Below are 22,540 nucleotides of genomic sequence, written 5' to 3' on the forward strand. Positions count from 1 at the left end.
CAGAGAAAACACCCTTGTGAAGCTTGCTTTTAAGAGCAGGAAAGGATTTGGGAATTGGTCGAGTATCCCAAGTGTGGTCAGAACCCAGGATTCCACCTTCCGTGAGCTGTTGCAGCTGTCTGAGGGAAGATGGGGTTTCTGGCTCTTCCTTGGTTTGTAGCTTCCTGGGGTGTCCTACCTGTACCTGGGCTTGCAGTGCTCATGTTAACATGTAAACTGGGGGTTCAGTCTCAAGCTGGCTGTTCACATATTGCACATTTCTATTACCAAACACTACAGAGTACTACTGTAACATCCCTGTGTGTTTGTGTGTGTAATTCACATGTAAAGCTCAGGACGTATTTAATTAAACACTACCCAGCCTTGGCACTACTAAAAAGTCACATTCAAAGGAGGAGCAGCTGAAAGAAGCCTCGGATGTGTCAGTGAGTCATTTCCTACTGTCAGTGGCTGAAGGGCTATTCTATCCCTCTCTGATACTTGATACTGTTGGCCAAGTGGAAGGTTACATCCAGAGAGATGGGGATTCCTTTTGGGAAAGAACTTCAGGTATTTCCTTCTCTGAAAGACCAAGGAGCTGAACTCTGGCTAGTGCTGCTCACCACAGCTGTTACATCTCCGTGCAGAGGACACACTCCTGGTTCTGTTGTACAGGAATGGCAGCAGGTGATGGAAGCTGGGCTTGTGAAGGAAAATAACCTGCAGAAATGAGCATTATATAGTGTAGTACCTGAAGCAATGAGTGCAGTGACAGATGCAGACAGGTAGGTCTGCCCTAGGCTGGGTGGATCACAATGTTCCCATGCCACAGCATCTCACACCCCGCCCAGGGGGGCCACAGCACTGAGCACTGAAGGCTGTACAAAGTTGTGCCAGTGACACAGACACAAGCTCTGCAGTGAGGCTTCTCTCCAACAGCCCTCAGAAACACAGGGAACAGGCTATATACAGAAAAAGAGTGTGTAAAACACACACACCTTCACGTTAAGGCTTTGGTTAAGGTCTTAAGTATAAGAGCATCAAGAAGTTATTTGATAATATATTTATTAAGAGAACCCATTGCTAAACATCTGAGAGAATAAAACAATAGAGGATCTTCATACACTTCAGACACTAAACACAGTTGTCATGAAACTTCAGGTTAGAAGAAAGCAAAACTGCCTGGATCTGTCTTGATTCTGTAGGACACGGCCAAGAACTAACTTTTAAAACTCAATCAGACATCACTAAACCCAAGTAGGATGATATGTTTTAAAAATAAATATAGAAATATGAACAAGTCTACAATTAGAATAGTGCCCTGGACGTTCCAAGAAATGCAGAGCTCTTCCCATCTAGACCTGTGAAGAGAGATCTCGGAACAAACATTGGAACCATCAGGCCTAACTTTCAGGTACAGTTTGACAGCAGCAGAAGCATGCTCGACAGATACAGGTTCAGGGCATCCCTAACCCTTTCTGCGTGGGAGATTAGGTAAGCATGATTGAAGTACCAACGATTTACAAAGGATCTTGATAAAGTTCAAACAGGCTGGGAGGAAACACCCTCAGTGATATCTTCATTAAGAAAGAATATCCATAATCACTTAAAATCAGCAAGCACTGGAACTTAGACATCTTACAGTTTGGTCAGTGAACGAATGTCATCCAATACGATACCAATTAGTTTATGACAAGGTTTAAAACCATTTGGCACATGCTATAAAGACATTCTTCCTTAAGAGGTGAAATACATGTTTGAACAGGTAGAAGCTGAGGAAAGAGGACCAAAATAGCATCGTTGTTAACAGATGTACAGGACAGGAGCAGCTCTTCTGCACTCAGACTCCAGCAGCATGTGTGGGGGTGCTTGGTTGGTTAAGGCCTATGGTTGAACAGAGCCACCCTGCAAAATCCACCTCCTCCGCTTCAGATCTCTTAATGAAAGCATGAATCTGAGCAGAGGAGAACATCATCAGTATTCAAGCACCCAAATCTGTTAAGTAATAGTTTGGAATAGCCTGCAATAGCATAAATCCAGTTTACTTTCAGTTTTCAAGCTAGCTATAAGATCTGCAAGCCACACAAAGCAAACGGGAGAGCTTTCCTGCAGGGTTCTGGAAATAGCCAGCATATGAAGTATACACGTGGCACAGTATTCCAGAGGAATGCTGCCTACACGATGCCTAGTGCACAATACTGACACCAAAGTATGCAATAAGGACGTGACTCAGCCACTTGAGATAATACTCTGGAAAATGTCTGCTTGTGCATAGAGAGGCTTCTTGTAATCAAAAGAGTCTGACTGCATTTTGTACCCTTATTGTACAACAGGATCACAGCAGGGGAACCTTGATTTTCTACAGCAGAATTTCAGTGCTAGAGTTACAGTTAAGGCCATGAAAGATCCAACAAAACTGGTAATGTCACTTCATGCAGAACAATTGCAGCATGTTTGGGTGTAGTAGTTCATAGTTTTTGCCAAGCCAAGCTGACACGAAGAATAAAATTTGCCTCTCTTTCAACAGTTGATTAAAATGCATTTAGCTACTCCATAAGCAAGTGATATCTTGTTCTCTTGTCCTCCTGAAAGTAATGGTCTATACACTTCATTATTGACTGATAAACCCAAGAAAGAGAATTCTTTTGCTCATTCACAGCATTAGGTCATCTACTTCTTGTCATTATCAGAGTCCCCAACCCACTGATTTTGGTCTCCTTGAAGTCCCTGTCCTGTGAGCTTGTGAAACCTGTAACCCCTTGAAAAGAAGCCCCAGAAAAGCAGCTGCTGCTAAAACTGTTTGGGCTGCTTATGTCAAGGGCCACAAATTATGCTTTAGGCCTCATACTCAGCTCCTGATCTTAGGGCAGGTGAGGAATCCGACCTGCATGGACAAGAGCTCTCAGTTCAAGTTCAGAGCTTTCACTTACCATCAGCTGCTTCAAGTCGGCTCTCTCAGCGGGATTTTTAATTAAACTAGGAAAACAGAAAGTGTTGCACAAATTACATGTATTATCTTGTAAAGATCAGGTTACATCATGCTGGTGTGCTGCTTTGGTCTAGGAAGATCCCACTCTAGATATAAGCATTAGGTAATGCAGTGCCTCAAACAAATCAGGGTCTGTACACGAGTCCCTTCTGTAGCTGCCACAGGTACAGTTTTAGGTATGAAGTCCTGAATTGCCTGGTACCTCTCCATGGGGGCAGCAGTGAGTGCCTATAACCAAGCTGGAGAGATCAAATTCCTATTTAAACAAAACCTCAACACTAGGAACTGCTTTCCCCCCAAGTTTCTTTTACCCAAGTCTTTTCAAGCTCTGTATCAAGTATGGCTGTTGCATTACTTTTCTTCCATTTGGTAGCAGTAAATATGTATATGTAGCTTCTACTAAATTAACTTCTCAAACTGTAACAAACTGCCTCCCTCAGGACTGACTATACTGGTTCAGTCCTGGTATCGCTTAAGTGCAACTGGACAAGTAAATCAGTGGGTAAACTGCTGCTGTGATTAAGTTGTTGGTTCAGTGAAACACTGGGAAAGAAAAAGACAAATATGTGGAGCCTGCAAGACTTGTGCATCACATGGAGCACTCATAGCAGAACACTGTGAAGGTTACTCTTAAAAGTAAGATCCTCCTTTGGAACTGTGGCATATGATCAGTCGTAAGTGCTAGGATGTCTTTGATGCTGAGAAATCTAAGTTGAATACCGCAGCAGAAATCATATCATAAGGAGGGAACATCTCTCAGCTTTGGGGTTCTCTTTGGATACATATGCTGTTAAGCTGATGCCTGCAGGATGAGCTTTAGGCACATTAGCAGTCAGAGAAAGAGGATTACACTAATTGAAATCACATTTACCATAGCCACAAGTAGGAACTGTCCTGGTTTTGGCTGGGATAGAGTTAATTTTCTTCCCAGTCTCTGGTGCAGCGCTGGCTTTAGTTTGAGAACAATGCTGATAACACACCATGTTTTAGTTTTCACTAAGTAGTGCTTACCCTGATCAAGGACTTCTCAATCTCATGCTCTGCCAGAGAAGAGAGGCGCAAGAAGCCAGGAGGGAGCAAAACCAGGAGAGCTGCCCTGAGCTAGCTAAAGTCTTATTCCATACCACAGACCATCATCCCAGTATATGAACTGGGAGAAGTTGGCCAGAAGGGGCTTCTTACTGCTCAGGGACAGGCAGGGTGGTGAGCAATTGTACTGAGCATCACTTGTTTGCTCACAGTGTTTATTCCTTCCTTTATTTCCTATTATATTTTATTTCAAATATTAAACTGTCTTATCTCAACACACAGGTTTTTACCCTTTTCTAATTCTCCTCCCCCTTCCACTGTAAGGTACTCAGCAAGGTACACTGCAGGGGTACCAGGTTACCAGGCAGGACTCTGCCAAGTTACTGATACATTAAGACAGCAGGGCTGATCCCAAGCGTGTAGCCAACTTAGCCACAGAAAAGGTACTCACCATTTGTTCACAAAATCTTGAAATTCAGAACCAAAAACACCATTGGGCAGTTTTGGAGGTGGCTAAAAAGAAATAGATCAGTCATTCAGCATAACTAATACATGGTGAACACAACCTACCTGGAGATCTACCAATTACACACCCTGTATCTGGGCAAGTTTACAATACAACCGTATTAGTACAAGTGCAAAGAGTTCATTACCTCGTTGACAATGTAATCAAGAAGCTCAAAGATTGCCATTGGGGGTCTGCTGTCTGGTCCATAGGCTAAGGAGAAATTGTAGAAGTAGAAAAGCACATGGTTACTCTCCTGTGGTAGGGGTGCTTGAAGATACTAACACCTTGAAGCTGACAGAAAAGGGTATTAGAAAAGCATGTATAAGCTGCTGTAACTTACAGCTCACTGGTCGACCAGGCGTCCTTTGCCGGGGTGAGGTCTCTGTGACTGGTGAATCTCCCTCTACAGGGCAGCCAAACATTAATTCAAGCTCCTTGGAGTCAGGAGGAGGAATCGGGTATCTGCCAATGGCCATTTCCACCAGTGACAGCCCCATGCTCCAGATATCCGACTGCACCGAGTAGTGAGTTCCCTGTAGTCTTTCCGGCTACAGCAGATGAAAAGGAAGGAGAGAGTATAATAACAAGAGAAAAAACCCCTGCATTCTGCAATAACCTGGATAAAATGAAAGATGAAACCTTAACCTGTTAGAATGACACGTTCCAGTGAGTGACTTCTTGATCTTTCACTCTCTCATCTGGAGTTCCAGAAGTCCCACAAACACTGCATACACCACTGCAAATAGCTCTGAGGATACTCTACAATGATGCTATTATGTCACTGGTATATTTCTTTAGCTTTATATATAAATGTTGCAGATATTAACGATGGGATAACTAAAGAGCAAGAAAGCAGAACTAGTACAGGCAACTAACGATTCATCTGGTTTCCCTGAGAAACTGCTCTTGGCTTTCTGCTTTGGGAAGGAGAGGGAAGGTAACTTTATTAATTGTGTCCAAAAGTGACCTGGTGCTCTAGCAATAGTCCTGTGGTTTGTGACACTTCTCAGCTGATGCCACTCTAATAGCTCCCTACAGCAGAAATGCATTTATGCAAGAGCTGTTTTATACATGCATGCTGCAGTTTCAGATCCATATTTACATAACTTCTACAGAAACTGCTGAGCTTTATAATCCATCAATATGCTAATAAAATATAAGACACCAATTGAATGACACAGTATTATACAGGGCACAGACCTTTCCTGGAGGTATAATGATTGAAAGATATATACAGGATAGGAAGGATGGGCATGTGTTGTGCAGGCTGAGCCACCTGCACACTAAGGTCTGACAAACTGGAGTGAAATAGGCTTGAATTTAATTATTTGTATTATAAACGTGTATGCAGGTAAGACAACAGACTCAGCTAAAAACATGCTAAGGAAGCTGCTGCCAGAAAAGATACTTCAGACACTATCAAAAGTAACCATCACCATCATGGCTTGGTCTGTGACGTATGACAAGAGAGCAAAGCTAAATCTCAGTCTGTAAAAACAATAAAGTAAAGAAGACCAAAAGCAGACAGCACTTTGCTCTCACTCCTCCTGCTGAAAGAAAAAGGGCCAGCAGTATGTTAAGGGCCCAGAAGAGATGGGGCTGTGAATTTCTTTTGTAAATTAGCAACAGTCCCTGACTGTATGTGGGAACATAAGCCAGTTTTATTTCAAGTACATTACCAATATTATATGACAAAACAGAGAACACTGTCTTTGCTGTTGAAGTGCAGGACCCATACGAAGCTATTATGCTTTAAGCAGAAAAAAATAGTTTAAGCCCACACAGTTTCAATCTTAGAGCAGAACCTCTGGACGTGCTATTGTAGGAGCTAATTGGTTGTCTGCTGCACCAGGTGTGCACATTAGAATGAGACTTGTTATTTCCATTAACTGTGACTTTCACATAATGCAAAGAGTTCATGGGAAGAGCAAGTTTCAAGGTATTCCTCATACAGAGGAACAAAGAATACCCTGTAAACAGGCTCAGACTGCTGCCACGGCCTTGTCCACAGCAGCCACTCCCATGCTTTCTCTTGTTGCTGCAGTGCACTGGGCTCCCAAGAGCAGGCACAACAGGATCACGAGCGAGGCAGCAGTGTATACCTGCCTGCATAAATGACCGCAGCAAAATGATGGAGTGGAAAGAGAACAACACTTAAGGAAAGCAAACTACAAATTCTGGGCTTTTTTGGAGACATGTATACAAAACCCAAATGCATTAACTGACTGGATTCTGCAACGTGGCCACAGCTACATCTGTTATAGTGTTACTAAACATACCACGTTGTTTGGTTTTCCTTGCAGCAGTTCCTTCCCCCCACATACAATCTGATACTGGAATATTCCTGGAATGCAGGAAGTGCTGAACTATGACCAGCAGTAGTAATGGCAATAGATGGTTTCTTGTTTGATTACTGGAATCACGGCATCTCTACCAGAACATAAACTCAAAGATACAAAATCTGTACTTACAGACATGTAGGAGCGTGTGCCAACAAACGAGTTTGCCATAGAATCTATCAGTTGTCCACTGACACCAAAATCACAAAGCTTGATTTCCCCTCGAGAGTTCACCAGAATGTTAGAAGGTTTAACATCTGCAAAAAAACATTATCAATGGGTGAATTGTATTTAACAGATAAAATGTGAAACTTGACAACAAAAGTAACACGAAAGGTGAGAGTTACCACGTGTCTCCTTTGTTTCCCTTCTATGACACAATTCTACCCCTTCTTTGGGAATACTCAGGGAAGACATTTGGTTCCCTAGGCCCATTTCACTGGCTGTTTATCTACAGACAGTTGCAAAATGCTGTTAGTTTGCAGGTTTTATTTCACCCTGTTCCTTGTCCTTCCAATACTCAGTTTGGGCATCTACATCATCCTTGCAACGACCAAGATGCAAGATGAACATTAAAGTGTACGCCAGCACAGCTGCTTTAGCCCAGAAAGAATCACTAAAGAGGCCCTATATTTATTTTACAAAGGTAAATGAACTATAGCAGCCACTTCATCATCCTGAAGTTACTGTTCATATTGACGTAACATAAACCATCCTTCAGCAAAACAGTTCGTGGAGTGTGTTGTTGCTGTTCTGGGGTTTGTTTGGGGGGTCTTTGGGGGTGGATGCTCTTGGTTTTGTCTGTTTGTTGTGTTGGAGTGAGGATGTTTAAAAAGCTCTGACAAAATCATTATCCTATTATTGAAATGCTTGAGATTGTGTTTACCTGTGACAGAACCAGGCAGGATTTTGACTCCATCACTGTTTCTAAATAGAAACGTAATAAGGGTCACTGGTAACCAAGCAACTAATAACAGCTATTTGAACACAAAGGTACAGAGAACAATTATTTACTGTTTCTTTTGGAGCTGTAAGGTTTTTTTATTGCTTGGCTGATCCTTACCAATGCATTATCGAGATAAGTAAGCAACAGTTCACATTTGCAAGCAGTGTGACAGAAATAAGGGTGCTATAAATGGAGTTAGAAGAAACATCAGCTCAGCCTATTAGAATTTCACTTTAGACCCTGCCATTCAAGAGCAGACCCAGAGGTCTAGATAGTCTGTAGCATATTTTCATTTGCTTTTCCCTTTTGAACCCAAATATATTCCAGGTTGATTTTATTTCAGCAACTGAAGAACTGACCTTAGCGATAGGATGGCACTGGAAAGATGATACTAACATTACTCCTCATCACGGGGAAAAGATCCCCATGCAAAAGGTTATGCCTCACTGAACAACATCCATGGACATTGCAGATGAAGACAAAGCTATGTCTTAGTTGTTTGCCGTCTTAGCCCCCTTTCAAAGAACCAAAACCAAGCTTAAAGAAAGTTATCTACATATGGAAATCACGGCCTTATGTTCTGGTTCACAGCATCACCCTTCCAGGTAACTGAAACTGTCCAGGCACACTGGAAAGTGTTTCAGGATTATTTCTGTGTATACAAGTTCTTCTATGCTCGGCTACAGGACAGCAAGCCTGCAGCTTGTCCACTTCGCTTGGAGTAAGCATCAGCCCGTAGAAAATCCAGAGTGATCTAACACAAACCATTCCCTGCTCTTAACACAAAGGAAGTCACACCTGTGCACTTCTTTCTACCAGAAGGAAAATCCCAGCTGCTTCTGCCAGGTACAGTCTTCCTCCTTATGGAGGGGGAAGAACATGGGTACAAGTTTCGTGTGTACTTTTAATTCCCTATCCCTAGGAAAGCAACTGGCTTATAAACATTGCTCTCCACAATAGATTTTCCTCCTGTCAGAGGAACAGGTAAGGGCAGTTTGTGGAGCTGTTGACCAGGCAGAAAACAGAATGGTACAAGCTGGTTAGCTCTGAGCAGTGCCTCAGTAAAGAGAGACTTTTAGAGGCCACCTGGGCAGAGAGCTGAACCTTCTGCAAGTTTTGACTGCTTGCAGAGACCTCAGCACAGCGCACGGTGGAAAGGAAGAATCCAGTCTAGCAGCTTGACCCATCAGTTTGAAATTCCAGCAGGAATAAAACACAAACAAAGCCACAAAACCCAAGCAGATGGTGGAGTGAAGCAGGGAGCAGACATTCTGGCTTCACAGGAATCTGCACCTAGAGCTCTGGGTAAAAGCAAAGGGGAAAAATAATGTTTGTGAAACACTGGAACCACTGCAGAGCCTGAACACAGTGAGAGACATGGCCTCTAGATGTGTACTGCTTATCTGTGCACATCTACTTGTTCGTTTAAGAATAAAGACTTAAATCCTCACTTATCTCTACAGCTCATGAATACTTCAAGTTCATAATTAAGTGGCCAAAAATAACATTAGCTTTCCTCTGTTGGTGAACCAAACAACACTCTTTATGTTCATCTTATATGCTCTAGAATCCAGCTGGGCTTTTGAAGACTTAACTTTTACCTTCAGTGTTCTCCTAGCTGATAAGCCCACACTGTTCCTTCCTTACAATAGCACAGCAAACCCTGAATCCTCACTGGAATTTTGCACAAAGCTTGTCTTTCTCTGAGCATTTCCATTTTCCTCACAAGGCACCCAGTGCAATCGGTGTGATGTCTGCAAGGCTGCTGTCTTCCCATCCCTCTCACTGCAGCACTCTATGCTATTTTAACTCCAGAGTGCCTGGGCACTTCAGCAGTTTCTCTGGAAACCAGAGATTCAGATTGCCAAATGCAACAGGAATGCCAAAGCATCCTTCAAAATGTCTGCTGCAACTGGAAAGATACAGACAAATCTAGAAAGGAAGACAAGAAAATAAAAGGACATTTCATAGATCATCCCAGACAGCTGTGCAATTCTAGAGACGACCATAGCCAGTCCAGAGGGATGGATCCATGACACTGAAAAGGCAGCTAGTTAATACAAAGAAGCTTCCAGGGTTTACAGAACATCTTGTAATCTCTGTAAGAGGTCCATCTGCCTCCTCTGCCTGAGCCTCAGGTAGAAACCTAGCTCTGAAAGAAGGGTGGCCCTGGGCATGATCGTAACACCATCAGGCAAGCATTTCTTCAGCACAGAAGCTACCCAGCAGCCAAGACACCTGACCATGGATTTGCTTTGCAGCACATTATTGGTAACTTCCAATCAGTTCCTATTCCCCAAGGCAGGAGGATCTCAGGAGAACACTCTAAAGCTAACACACTAGAAGGGACCACTGACAGCATCCCTGCTGTGTGCTGCCTCCTGCCCTGAACTGCTGGCTGCAGCCGAGTTCAGAAATCTTACAAAGCATTTTCTATGCACGAGGAGAGTTTCCAGAGAGAACCACACTCCAAACTGGGCTCAGAAACAACCAAAATGATGCTCTTATTAACTTACAGGAGTTTTATTCACCCAGAGACAAAACACAGCAAAAACACATTAATGTCTTAACCTGCAGCAATATACTTTGACTTTACAGAACATTCCTTTCCTTGTCATTTAGTGCCTTTCGTAATTAATCACAAAGGTAAATGGGCCCATAGAATTAGCATTTCCTGTTCTTGACTCAGAAGAAACTTTAAAAGTCTAAGAATGTAAAATTATAATGTAAGAAGCTTTGGTTGTGGAGGTTTTATTTATTTGCAATGGTATTCTTGCATTTTGAAGCCACATTTAACATTGACATGCATTACTAAGCAAGTTCTGATGACGTTAAACCCTACTGACACCAGTTCACTCTACACACTTTTCATGGATTATGTTTTCTCCACTTGCTAGAACTCCTTAATCCCAGAGGACCACACAAATGTACAGCCAGCACACAACTGAGCATCAGTCAACCTTCATGCTGCAGGACAGCATCTTACTCAGAAACCTGACAGCAGGAACCTGAAGCAGGGCCCTCCTCAAGAAGGACAAGTTCTAACAGCTCAGTTGAGTGTGCCAGCTTACACATGAGGCTGAACTTACATATGGGAGGAGACTGGTGGACAGTACCAAAGACAAACACCAGCAGATTTAGGTCCATATGTCACGAGATGAGCAAGTCTGGCTCCATATGTCAGGAGATGGAAACACTGCTCTGGCTGGTTTTCCTTTTCTCTGCTAGCAACTAGCCACATCACACATTTCAATGAGAGCTTCTGCATAAAGCGTACAAGGTCACATATTCTTGATGCTGTCAGAGCACTCAGCATGGAAACCGAGCTGAGAAAATAACAACTGCAATCTGTACATGGGATTTTACACTGCAGGGCACATTCGGTCCATTGGAACCAACAGAGAAGAGGAACTTTTGCTGGTCTGTGCATTTAAAGTATTCTGATGTAGCCAGTACAGTGAGGTTAAACTGCACTTAGACACGATCAGGAGGAGGTTACTTTGGATTTCTCAGATTGTAAAACTGGAAATTAAGTTAGAACAATTGCTGTGTCAGCACCCAAGCGAGCAAGAGCAACTTAACACACACACACAGACATGCACCCCCCCACTCACCAGCATAACAAACCACTGCCATGGCTCAACTGAGAGCTACAAGGTTGCTCTAGTATTCCCTAGAATATGATCTCTTTTCCAGGAGCCTCCCTTACGCTCTAAAGAGAGACAAACGTCTTTGTCATCAGAAATCCTTACAGAGTCTACCTCCAGCTCCTTTCTCCAGAAGAGCTATACTTGATTGCTAAAAGAAACATCATCTAATCATGTGTAAGGTGATCCTACAGACTGTATAAGCTGGGACTGCTAATTACTTTTCCCTGCCTGGCCAACAAATGTAAACTCAGACACACATTAGTGTCTGATGAAGATACTTTATAATCCGAGGATTGATCTCATCTGGTACAAGACTCCCCGAGCAGTTGGCATGGTTCAGACACATTGCCTGATCACTGCAGTGAGTAGTGTGCCATTCAAACAGAAACATGAAACGTTCCATCTCCAGTCGTCACTTTACATGCATATTAGGAATAATAAACCTAGTACTTTTACCATTTCAACTATTGGTTTTGTTTAATGGAAAAAACACAGCAGCTTAAAGAGGTGGATTTTAAAAAGGGCTACTATAAGGTGAAAATAAGCTAGTGCAATTATTTGTCAGTAAAGTAACTAAGGACCCCAGGAGTGTAGAAGCAACACTCACTTTACATAGCTTCAACTGTGGCTTTAAACTCACTTAAGTATAAAAAGATCTGCAATTCTGCATGACAGATGTCTGTAAACAGCATGTGAATAAAAGGCACCTGCTGGGGATGGGGACTTTCCTTTAAAACTTTGAATGGCAATAATGAGTATTGAACTGTTGAATTCATTTTAGGTCAGAGGTTTTAACCCTCAATCTCTCCAAAGATTTTTGTCATCATGGTTAACAGATCTGTTACTATCAAAAGACTAGAAGTTGCAATGAGAAAATGGATACAGCGGAACAATGCTTTTTAATAAGTTTTCCTCATAAAGAGTTAGTTTATGCCGTTAGAAACCCCATTCATAGGTATCTCAACTGTCTTCTGCTTCTCTTCAACTGAGCACAGGAATGGAAACTACATAAAGAGATGACCTCCATACATGCTGCCTCATTTCAAGTGCTGACACTGCTAAGAAAGCTACTGCCCACAGCTACACTAGGCAGAGTGCAACTCTTCACTGCAACTACACTGTGCAACAGGCAACTTGGCCCAAGCACCACTGCTGGAGGAAAAAATGTTTGAGGGCTTCCTCAGTTCACAGCACTAAGACTGCATTCTCTGCTTCTGTACCTGTCTGCGCTTACCTAGAAGTTTATAATGTATTTTGTGTTGAAAAAGTCTATTCCAAGGAGGTGAAGGAAGACTTATTTGGTATTTAAGGGAAATACAATCACTCAGGTCCTTCAAAACATTCCTATTTTTGCTGCAAAGGGAGTACTTCTGGTCTCAAGATTCCCAGCTCTAGCACATACTCCCACTGGCCAAATCACTGGCAGAAAGCAGTTTCACACACTGACAAATCCTCTTAAAAATGCAGACAAATTGCAGTAAGACATCAGAAGTTGAAAGTATATGATAGTAATATGTGGATATACCTCCCAAGAAAAACCCCTCTGAACCAAAATCACATTAAACTATAAAGAACCAGTCATACAAGAAGCGCATATTAACCTGAATAAAAATTAAAAGTTACAATGTAAAATTCTCACCTCTGTGCATTATTTTATGCTTTTCTCTCAGGTATGTGAGTCCTTTTATTACCTAAAGACAAAGAAAAAACTTAATTTACAAAGCACAAGAGTTAAGTGCATGCTTTGTACAAGAACTCCAACTGAATGCAATGTAACAGAAATCCCAATGTGTGATCACTGCAAATCAATACTCTGATTTAATTTGTACCTCCAGCTCAGACTAGAGAAACAGTCAGCCAGTCCCTCACTGTTAGTTCTGCATACAGAGCATGCTGCACAGTAGATACGAGAAAGTAAAGTTCCAAATTTTCTAATCAAGTGTTGATTCTGTTCTTATCCAGAAGCATCAACTGATACAAAAGCAGAAAATCAAAGCAAATACAACGTGTTACTCATTCCAATGCCCTGAGATACCAAATGAGGACATGTACAAAAAGTGTGTTTTAAGAGAAAGAGGTGAACATCTGGTAGTACTTCCCCCTCCCACATTGCCCAGCCCTGAAGTGGTATGGGAATGCCAAATCGAGGAAGCTGCTGAGACATGCATATACCCACTTCCAACCTTTGAGAGCAATGAGCACACTCACCGCAATGCTAACTTTGCCCAGTATCTGCTCGGGAATTCTTCCAGCCTTTTTCAGTACTTGATCCAAGGAGCCACCATCCTAATAATAAATGTTTGAATAGTCACAAGTTAATAGCATTACCCTAAAGCCGGACCAAAACCTAAGTATGGGAAGTAGGAAAGTGTTGCTTTTCATGTTTGACTTCACATTGTTACAGTGCATATCTGAAAATCAGAAATTACTTCATAGGAATTAGTCACTTTCATGTTTAGTTTAAACAAACATTTGGCCAGTAACAACATCCACTCAAATAAACACTCCACACAATGATCTTCCATCCCAGCATTTCCATGGTTTGGATCTTGTTAAGGAAGTACAGCCCACAAATAGCTGTCAACCAAGTGTTTGGAGTCTTTCAGATTCTGTCCACCTCCAGTCCAAATCAATAACATGCTTTTCTTTTTCTTGTCACAGTCATTCCCTGATACTCTATCCCCATCCAAAAACAGAATGAGGATTGAAACACCACAGGAGATCTTATGATCCTGATTACAGGGATAAAAATGAGTCACACTGGAAAAGACAAGAGTTCTCTTCCTGAATGTGTGCTAATGGCACCCTATGATCATAATTAAGCCCAGATCCCTGTTCTCCTCATCTCCTAGAGGAGATCCTACATAGAGAAGGTTGGCCTCTTAGTTCTGCATATCCAGCATGACCATGTCAACTTCCAAGGATGGGGAGTCGATTTGGCTCTCAAAGAACCAAAACAGGAAGAGATGATTTTGAAGTTTCATGGTAAGTAACAGTCTCAGTAATCATATTAGGTTAAATAAACTGACTGCATGCACACACACCCCCAGCAAAGTCAAATATATTCCACTGTTGCTAAGAGCTTTGAAGAAGGAAAAATGTAAAAGAAAAAAGCCATTTATTTTTAGCAGCTGATTCAACAATAGTCTTGTGCATAAGCTTTGGATTCTCTAGAATAGAGAATATGTAATCGAAGAAAATAGAAAGCTCTTTCTCTAATTGCAAAACATCATCCTATTGTCCAGATCAGCGTTTGTTATCTCCAAGTACTCAAGGCAAAAATCCACCTTGAGAAAGCAATTGCCTTGTGCCTTAACCTATCCATTTACACATGTAAAGAGAAAAGCTAAAATGCAAAGTTTTGTTATTTGAGGACTAAAATCCACAACTCTTAAAAGAAGGAGAGTAGGGAAATACTTACTTGAGCATGTATTTTTGTAAAAAAAAATACACCCACATATGCTACACTTGGTAAAAATATGTCAACAGGAAAAAGATCCATACACATTTCTTGTATAACCGGTCTGTATTTCTGGACAGCTGTATTTCATACAGGTAAAACCCCATTTCTTCCTTCCCCCCTCCAAGGACTAGCTCCGCTCCTGGAAGAGGCTGAACCCAACTCAATTGTCTAGTGTTGGCTGCAGCCTTGAGTGTGTTCCAGGAGCAGACTCCAACACTTTAGCCTGTTAAATACCTGCTGCTAAGCAAAGTTATGCATTGATTTTGAATTTATGTACCTAAAAATATCAAGCACTCAAATCTTCAAGTTCCATGCCTTTCCCGCCTCCAGCTTCTTGTTCATATTCATACTTCTGTTTTGTAACTCACTGCTAAAAATAAGGATTTTGACTGGCAGTAATTGAAAGGTATACACAAAAACGGCAATGGAGATTCTCAGCTTATTGTTCATCCAGGAGACCAAAAGCTTCCACCTAATGATCCATATTAAGCCATCAGTTTAATGGCTTAAGACTCCAATTTAAATAATCCACCTTTTCATTCTATTGCAGAGCTTATTGAGCAGTTGGCCTGTGTATAAAATCTTGTATGCAGTCTGACTTTGACCACATCTCATCTTGCCTTCCCCTCAACTGAAGGGCCTTATGTCAGATACATCATACCCTGCTTCGGAACTTGCAGACCCTCATTGCTCCTGTTAATTTTCTCATTGACAAATTAATTGAGATTCTTTATGCCTTTTATTTCTACATGTCATTACATACCACCACCATTTCTCTTGGCGCCTATTAACATACATACTGCTCTTCTAGCTATTGCAGATGTGCACATTTGTGACATTCATGACATGCATTCTGAAACAATGCCCAGCCAGTCATTTTTAACATTTATTTTTCTGGTTTTCATTATTCTTCTGCATTCTGAGAAATTTACTTTTTTATAATTCCCAACAGTCACTTGTACTTTGGGGTATGCACACCTCCTATTGGGTGAGCACATGCTTAAAAACTGGATTATGAGCACTTGTTCCTAAGCAACCATCGATTCCTTCTAAACATTTCAGTCAGGGAAGGCCAGAGAAGCATTAAAACAACCACACACACTTTGCAGAAATAAAGAAGGTTTGTCTCCAAAGCAGCAGGTGGTTTTTTTTCAGGGAAATACATTTAAAAAGCCTTCAGATTTATTGTATTTCATATTGTTAAAAACAAACCTGTACTGAGCAAGTGAGGCACAAAATTTACCTGACCTTTAGTTACAGAAAAGTCCCTTTTAGTATTTGGCTCCATATGGTTGGAGAAAGGCAAACAGCTGTCAAGAAGAAGCTGTACTTTTCTATTAAAATTAAACACAGTCAAAAGTATTTTTGGCATTAAAAACAGTTGTGTGAGATCCTTCTGGGGCATTAATCTTTGTTTGTATTTTCTGTAAAATTTGAGAAAAGGGAGATAAAATATCAATTCATCTAAATAAGACTAAATTAGACCAGGTTGCTCCAAGCCCCATCCAACACTACCAGGGATGGATCATACACTTTGTTAACTTAAACCCTTTTGACACTCAGGTTTTGCACTAATGGTCTGCTAACAGCTTCAAGCTAAGACAGATTCATATATACTTACCATGTGTTCCATGCAAATGCTGATTTCTCCATCACTGTAGAAGGCTCCATAAAAGCCCACTATGTATGGAGAGTTGCACTCGTGGAGGACTTGCAGCTCCCGGATGATCTGGTTTCGAATAGCTGGCTTGATCTCTAGATGAATTAGCTGTAAAACAATCCACTCTTTATTATTTTCTTAGTGGTACAGTGGCATTCAGAAAGACCAGGTTGTTCAGAGAGAGTTTTCAATATTTAACCTGGATAAGGCCCTGAGCAGCCTGCTCTGATCCCACAGGTGACTACTTTAAGCAGGAGACTGGACCTTCTGAGGCTACTTCCAACAAGAACTATTCTACAACTTAACTTTAAAATAACTCATCTTATTCTTAGTGGCAAGCATGAGAAAGGTGAAACATCAGCACCCATGAAAAGGTGGGATTTCCATCTCTTCTTTTCACTAAAGACTTCTCTATCACAAGCTTTTTGTCCCATCACATTTTCTTCACTTGGGTTTTATTCTATGGAAAAGCCATGAACAAATGTCTAAAGGAAATGTGTCAAAGACATACTCACTCTGAAGCACCTGATGAAAAATACCAGCACAGGTGTTTGTAAAGCATTAGTGAAAGGAATGAGCTGAACCTCAAATTAAGGCTCCCCAAACTGAATCTAAGCTAAAGAGAAGATTACAAACAATACTTTGTTTCATTAGATGGTTTCTCTCATTCAATCCAAGAGGTGTATTTCTTTTGTGAAAGGGAAGACAACGAGACATCATGGAAGTCAAGTTTTAGTCAATAGATGAAAGAAAGACTGCAGTTCAGCAAATATCTCAGTTGCATTGAGTATTACTGAATTTCCTGTTAAACCCACAGTATGTGGGGGGAAACAATCAATTCAATTGATTTAGTTCAAGAAAACCTCAATGATTTGTGTATTTTGCAACTGTCACACCTTAAAAGTGGGCATTTTTATTTGCTTCTCTCCAAACTGTTAGGTCTTTATTTTTCAAGTCAGTACATGCACATTTTCCTTGAGTTTTGCTGAAGGTGACAGTGTACTGCTCTTAAAAAAATAAATACCTCAAGTCTTTTGACTTCCCAGTTGAAAAAGAAAAAAATTGAAGTTTTCAGTAATGTAACAATGGGATGTGGGATGTGAAGGTGACCTGTGTTTTATCCTTCTCAAAGGCAAGGTTACGTTTCTGATAAAGCACAGCAGCCTGCCACCTCACCCACTGCAGTACAACAGCCTGTGCCCCAACAGGTTGCCTCCCAGCAAGTGCTACCTGTGCAAGGAACTTTACTCCTGGAAGGATAAGGCACAAGGTACCCAAAGAAAGCATCCGAGATGCTTTTCCCTTACTGCATTTGGTTCCCAGGGATACTGAGAGAAATCAAAAGCTCCCCACATAAACAAAGTGAGGATTAAAACATCAAGCTATTGCAGCTAGAAAAATAATCGCTGTTCTCTCACAAACTAGGTCACAACTGCTACTGGCTGTAAAGCATAAAGCTGGACCATGGAACAATACTCTTGCCAGAAGGACAAGTACCTTTTTGCACAGATGCCACCTGCACCCCATGATGAAACTATAAACCAGCGAGGTGTCACTGTACCCAGTGCATTCCCTCACTCTTGTTTTTTGAGTTCGTTTCTTCCTGTATCATCCAGAGCCCTTTTCTGGTCTGCAACTGTGAAGGCGCATCTTAGGCAATATCCTTGCCCTTCCCCTAAACTCATGGCAGGATATAGATAGATAGATATCTATCTATCTATATATACATACATATAGATATATCACGATACTGTCACTTTTCCCTCATTCATACCTTTCAGTAACTTCTTCTAGGCCTTCTACTCATTACTGAGTTTACCACATTTTATCTGAAAGTATATACCCCTCTGAAAAAACTGTATTTGTCAAAATGGGAAAAAAAAAGAAAAGAGAGGAATGAATGCCTAGCCTTTTGTTATGAACACATGGGATGCTACTCATGAAAACCTGGGAAGTTTAGGATAAGCAAGTGCAACTTATTCTGCTTTCAGAGAAGTTGATGCGTTTCATGAAGTTGACATTATTTTTAAGTGTCAACACCACTTATTTCTCTAAGGCAAGTCACCGTGTTTGATCTGAGACAACCTCCTTCATAAAAATCACCCCCAAGTTCCTATTTTTGAGACACTCACCTTTCTTGCCATTATGAGACCAGAAGGTTTGTGAGATACTTTGAAGACCACACCACCATTTCCTGCTCCCAGCTCACTGATCTTCTCAAAGTCATCATCTTTCAGCTCTCCAACCTTCTGTTTCTGGGTAAGGAAAGCTTCAAGGCGCTTTCGTTGCTGCTCATCCAACTCTAGTTCTTCCAGCTTCTTCTGAAGTGCTTCCAAATTTGTCCTGTATCAACAAAAAAAGAGCAGCTCCATTATTAAGCTCTTTGAGCTTACCCAGCAGTGTTGCAAGACAAAGAGCAATAGAGCACTGAGGTCAGATTAAATCCACTACATTTTTGCAGCTACATACATTATCTCAAAAGACCCGACTTGTACAGTCATCCACATCAGACATACATTATTGGAATGCTGATTTAAATAAACACCATTTCATTCCAGATAAAACAATGACATAAGCATGAACGGATAGTATCCAGTTTCCCCATCTTTGAGGTTCTGTTCAGATCCATGCATGTTAAGTTTCACTACCTGCAGGAGTGGCTTCATGACTCAGCATTGATGATCTGAGTTCTCATGAATCACAGCACATCACTCCACACTATTTTTGGTTTCACATTTTCAAGGATTGTGTTGTAATTTCCTACAGTTTATCTGTATGTTTTATCTACTGATTTTCACACAACTATATAACTAATAATCCATTCTGAAGCTTCTTATTTAGGTATCAGTTATCAAGCAGAACCAGACAAACATGCATTAAAACCACAGCCACCGGAAACAGAAGTTGGTTTAACCAGCCTAAAGGTTTTAACCTCACTTTTTCCTTCATTGAAGGGCACATCTACTAGAAATCTAGGTTTAACATCATTAGGTAATACAAAATAGTAATACAAAACTTTATACAGTAGCTAAATTTGAGACTACAGAAACAAGTTCAGTTTCTCAGGAAGATTCTTTAATAGCTTCACTTCAGATCTTACAGACACCCTTCATTCCAATAATACAGCACCTTAAAAGCTCACTTAAAAGTTCCCTGCTCCCAACTGCAATAATAACATGCTGCAAAAATAGGTATTTACCAACAAATATCTATTTTGCTTAGCTAAATTTAATGCAATATTCCCAGAGAATACAGTGTTGCTACAATGAAAGACTTGAACAGAACCTACTTCTTCAGAGCCTGAACTACTTTCCATTCAAGATATAAAATCCACTAATAATCAAGAAAACTATTTCTATTCATCACTTCATAAAATGTCCACTTTCAAATCACACTGTATGAAGTGAGTTCTCTGCATGCCCAGTAAGGTGCTGGTCACTTGAGAAGATTGATTCTCCAAGAACAAATAAGCCTGACACTCAACAGAAAAAGGGAATTATAGGATGAAACCCTCAACTCATTTGTTGGAGAGCCTGCACTTCCAGGCAGGATAACAATCTTGCTTTGACTGTAGGAAGGTTTAATCAAGGCAAATAAAAATGATATAAATATTCACAGCTCTTCCTTACTACACAATCACTCTGAAAGTTTATGCGGTGACGCACTCCTACTTCATTTATCGGTTTAAGTATGTCAGACAGGATGCAATTGTCAACCTAACTTAGGGTGATAACACTCAGAAAAGTTAAGTAGAGGAAATGGAAAGAGACCTTTGATGTTAAGGGGAATTCTGTTTGACATTTTAACTGTCCAAGCATAAGATTATCAGGCAACACTTGGAGCAGGTTTCACAAAACACTCACCCTGGGCACTGCTGCTCAAGAGCATGAAACAGTCTCACATAGCGAATGTGGATGTACCTATTCTACTGTAGTCACACTAGATTAACTGTTTCTATCTTGGTGTAAAAATAATTTCATTCTGATGCAGATACTTCATCTTCAGGCTATGCTACAAAGAGAAACACACTCTTGTTTCTGTCCTCATACCATGCTTTACACCAGTGTAATCATACTGGAATATAAACACAGAATTAATATCCTAGAGTATTCACCAAGAGAAATCTCCCTGCATAGATAAGCCTGGCTTATAGGAACATTAAAAGTCACTCTGACTTAAAACCTCTGCTTAAAGATAAACCATTAAGAGCAAGCATTTTTGAAATCCAGTTTCTAAAATGCAAACCAGAAAGCAAGATCACCAGAATTCCAAGCTCTAATGGCAAAACCTTCATTACAGGCAGTGATGAGTAAGACAATGAGAGCAATTAAGCTTTCAGATGTCACTTGGATTTTTCAGGACCAATTCTCTAACTATAAAGCAAATTAATCTGAAGATACTAACCCAACAAATGCCTTGTAAGAATTACTAATCAGAATGAAACTAGAAGTAACATCTCCAGTTAGTTTTATGATAATTGAATGACACATCAAGACAGAATTGAGGTCTTTATCATTCTGGTCCTTTGCTTGAAGCACTAAATATTAATCTGTTTAAAATGTAAACAGATAAATAATTAAAGACTATGTATGTCATCAGAATTGGTGGTGGCAATCCACACTCAGTGTTTTAGAAGGCAGGACTTCAGTTTCAGTTTTTAGCTTGAACTCCTGTAAGAATACTATTCCCTGGCAGGTAACTATGAGGACCCTCACCATATAAAAGCCTCACAGCCAAGGTGCAGTGCAAAGCACACACAGGAACAGGTGGATATTTAAATCATTGCATATGAAGTATTAGAAATGAAACTAAACTGACACATACAAAATAAAGAGGGAATGCTGAAGTCAGATCATCACTGATCTTTATGGTCTCTTTCAACCCAAACCATTTATGATTTTATGATCACTAGGACACAATGAAAACATTAAGGAAGCTTTCCTAGCTAAAAGTAGCAGCATGCTGGTGTGATAATGTCTGCCTCCAGAAGGAGCACTAGTAGTGACTTAATCTTCTATAAAACTTTTATTCAGAGACAAAAAGATTCCTATTAAAATTCATCACCATTACCTGCTGCAGTCTTGGAGTTGTTTTTTCTCACTGTCAAAGCACTCTGCCTCTGCCAGAATTCCATCAAATCACCTCAGTGCTTCACTGCTCCAAGCACTACTCTAAAGCAATAGGTTATCATTTAATTTATTGCTATCTGTTTTAAAGCCAAGCACATACTAAACATTCTGCACTAGGGAAGAATTCAGCTTTCATAATGTGACTATCTGAATGAAGCCACAAGGAGGTCAGTGCTGGTTTCTCCATTCATTAAGGACACAGTGTAATTTCACAGAGCACTATCTATAAATATGTTTTTACTCAGGTAGCAGAAATGGGTAAATATGCTCCAGAGCCAGCAGACAACACCACTGCACAAAGTGTAGTGTCTTAGGTGTTGGACTTCAGATACCAAGATCTCCCTTTTCTAGACTAGATTGGAAGTTAGAATATATACCCAGGGCAAGGGTTTGAGGGAGTTGGCTGCTCGCTTCCAAGAGCAGCCCCGGGTGCTCCAGAGGTTCTCCACCAGCTCCTGATCAGGTATGATCCTTCCTGTTGAGTCAACATTACTTCTTCCTTTTTGTACTCAAAGTTTTGCTGACAGTGCAGTGTCCTCCCAGTTATGTGACACTTCCATAACCTCAGACGTTGAAAACAAATGCAGAACAGAATTACAAGAGCAGCCTCCTACAAGATGCACACAAGCACACCCCACCTCTCCACACAACCACCCCACCCTCCGCTGTGTGTGAAGAAATTTCACCTCTATTAATATCAATTTAGGCTTCACAAAATCCCCATTTTAGAGGCCAGAAGACAGCTGCAACCCGACATGCTGAGGGGACCCACATCCACCCCTTCCACAGCCAGCTTGTGTTACATCCCAGCGGGGAGAAAGGCTTTCTGAAGAGAATCACTGCACGGG

At 40.9% G+C, this 22,540-nt stretch overlaps 1 protein-coding gene across 1 annotated transcript in view; it reads right to left on the bottom strand.

Annotated features, from left to right (window-relative positions):
* Positions 1–1,027: 1,027 nt before the first annotated feature.
* Positions 1,028–22,540, bottom strand: part of MAP2K1 (mitogen-activated protein kinase kinase 1) — a 33,247-nt gene continuing 11,734 nt past the window's right edge. Inside the window, exons 2-11 of the mRNA XM_061371164.1 lie at positions 18,696–18,906; positions 16,525–16,671; positions 13,649–13,726; positions 13,080–13,131; positions 6,977–7,101; positions 4,846–5,053; positions 4,651–4,715; positions 4,449–4,510; positions 2,910–2,955; positions 1,028–1,933 (exon numbers count right to left, since the gene is read on the bottom strand). Coding sequence (XP_061227148.1) covers positions 1,820–1,933; positions 2,910–2,955; positions 4,449–4,510; positions 4,651–4,715; positions 4,846–5,053; positions 6,977–7,101; positions 13,080–13,131; positions 13,649–13,726; positions 16,525–16,671; positions 18,696–18,906 — 1,108 coding nt within the window. The 3' untranslated portion in view covers positions 1,028–1,819. The remainder of the gene's footprint in view (positions 1,934–2,909; positions 2,956–4,448; positions 4,511–4,650; positions 4,716–4,845; positions 5,054–6,976; positions 7,102–13,079; positions 13,132–13,648; positions 13,727–16,524; positions 16,672–18,695; positions 18,907–22,540) is intronic.

Source organism: Neopsephotus bourkii, unplaced genomic scaffold (assembly GCF_033783945.1).
Source record: "Neopsephotus bourkii isolate Nb327-2 ecotype Australia unplaced genomic scaffold, CSIRO-AGI_Nbou_v1 NB_1572, whole genome shotgun sequence".
NCBI classification, from domain to species: Eukaryota; Metazoa; Chordata; class Aves; order Psittaciformes; family Psittacidae; genus Neopsephotus; species Neopsephotus bourkii.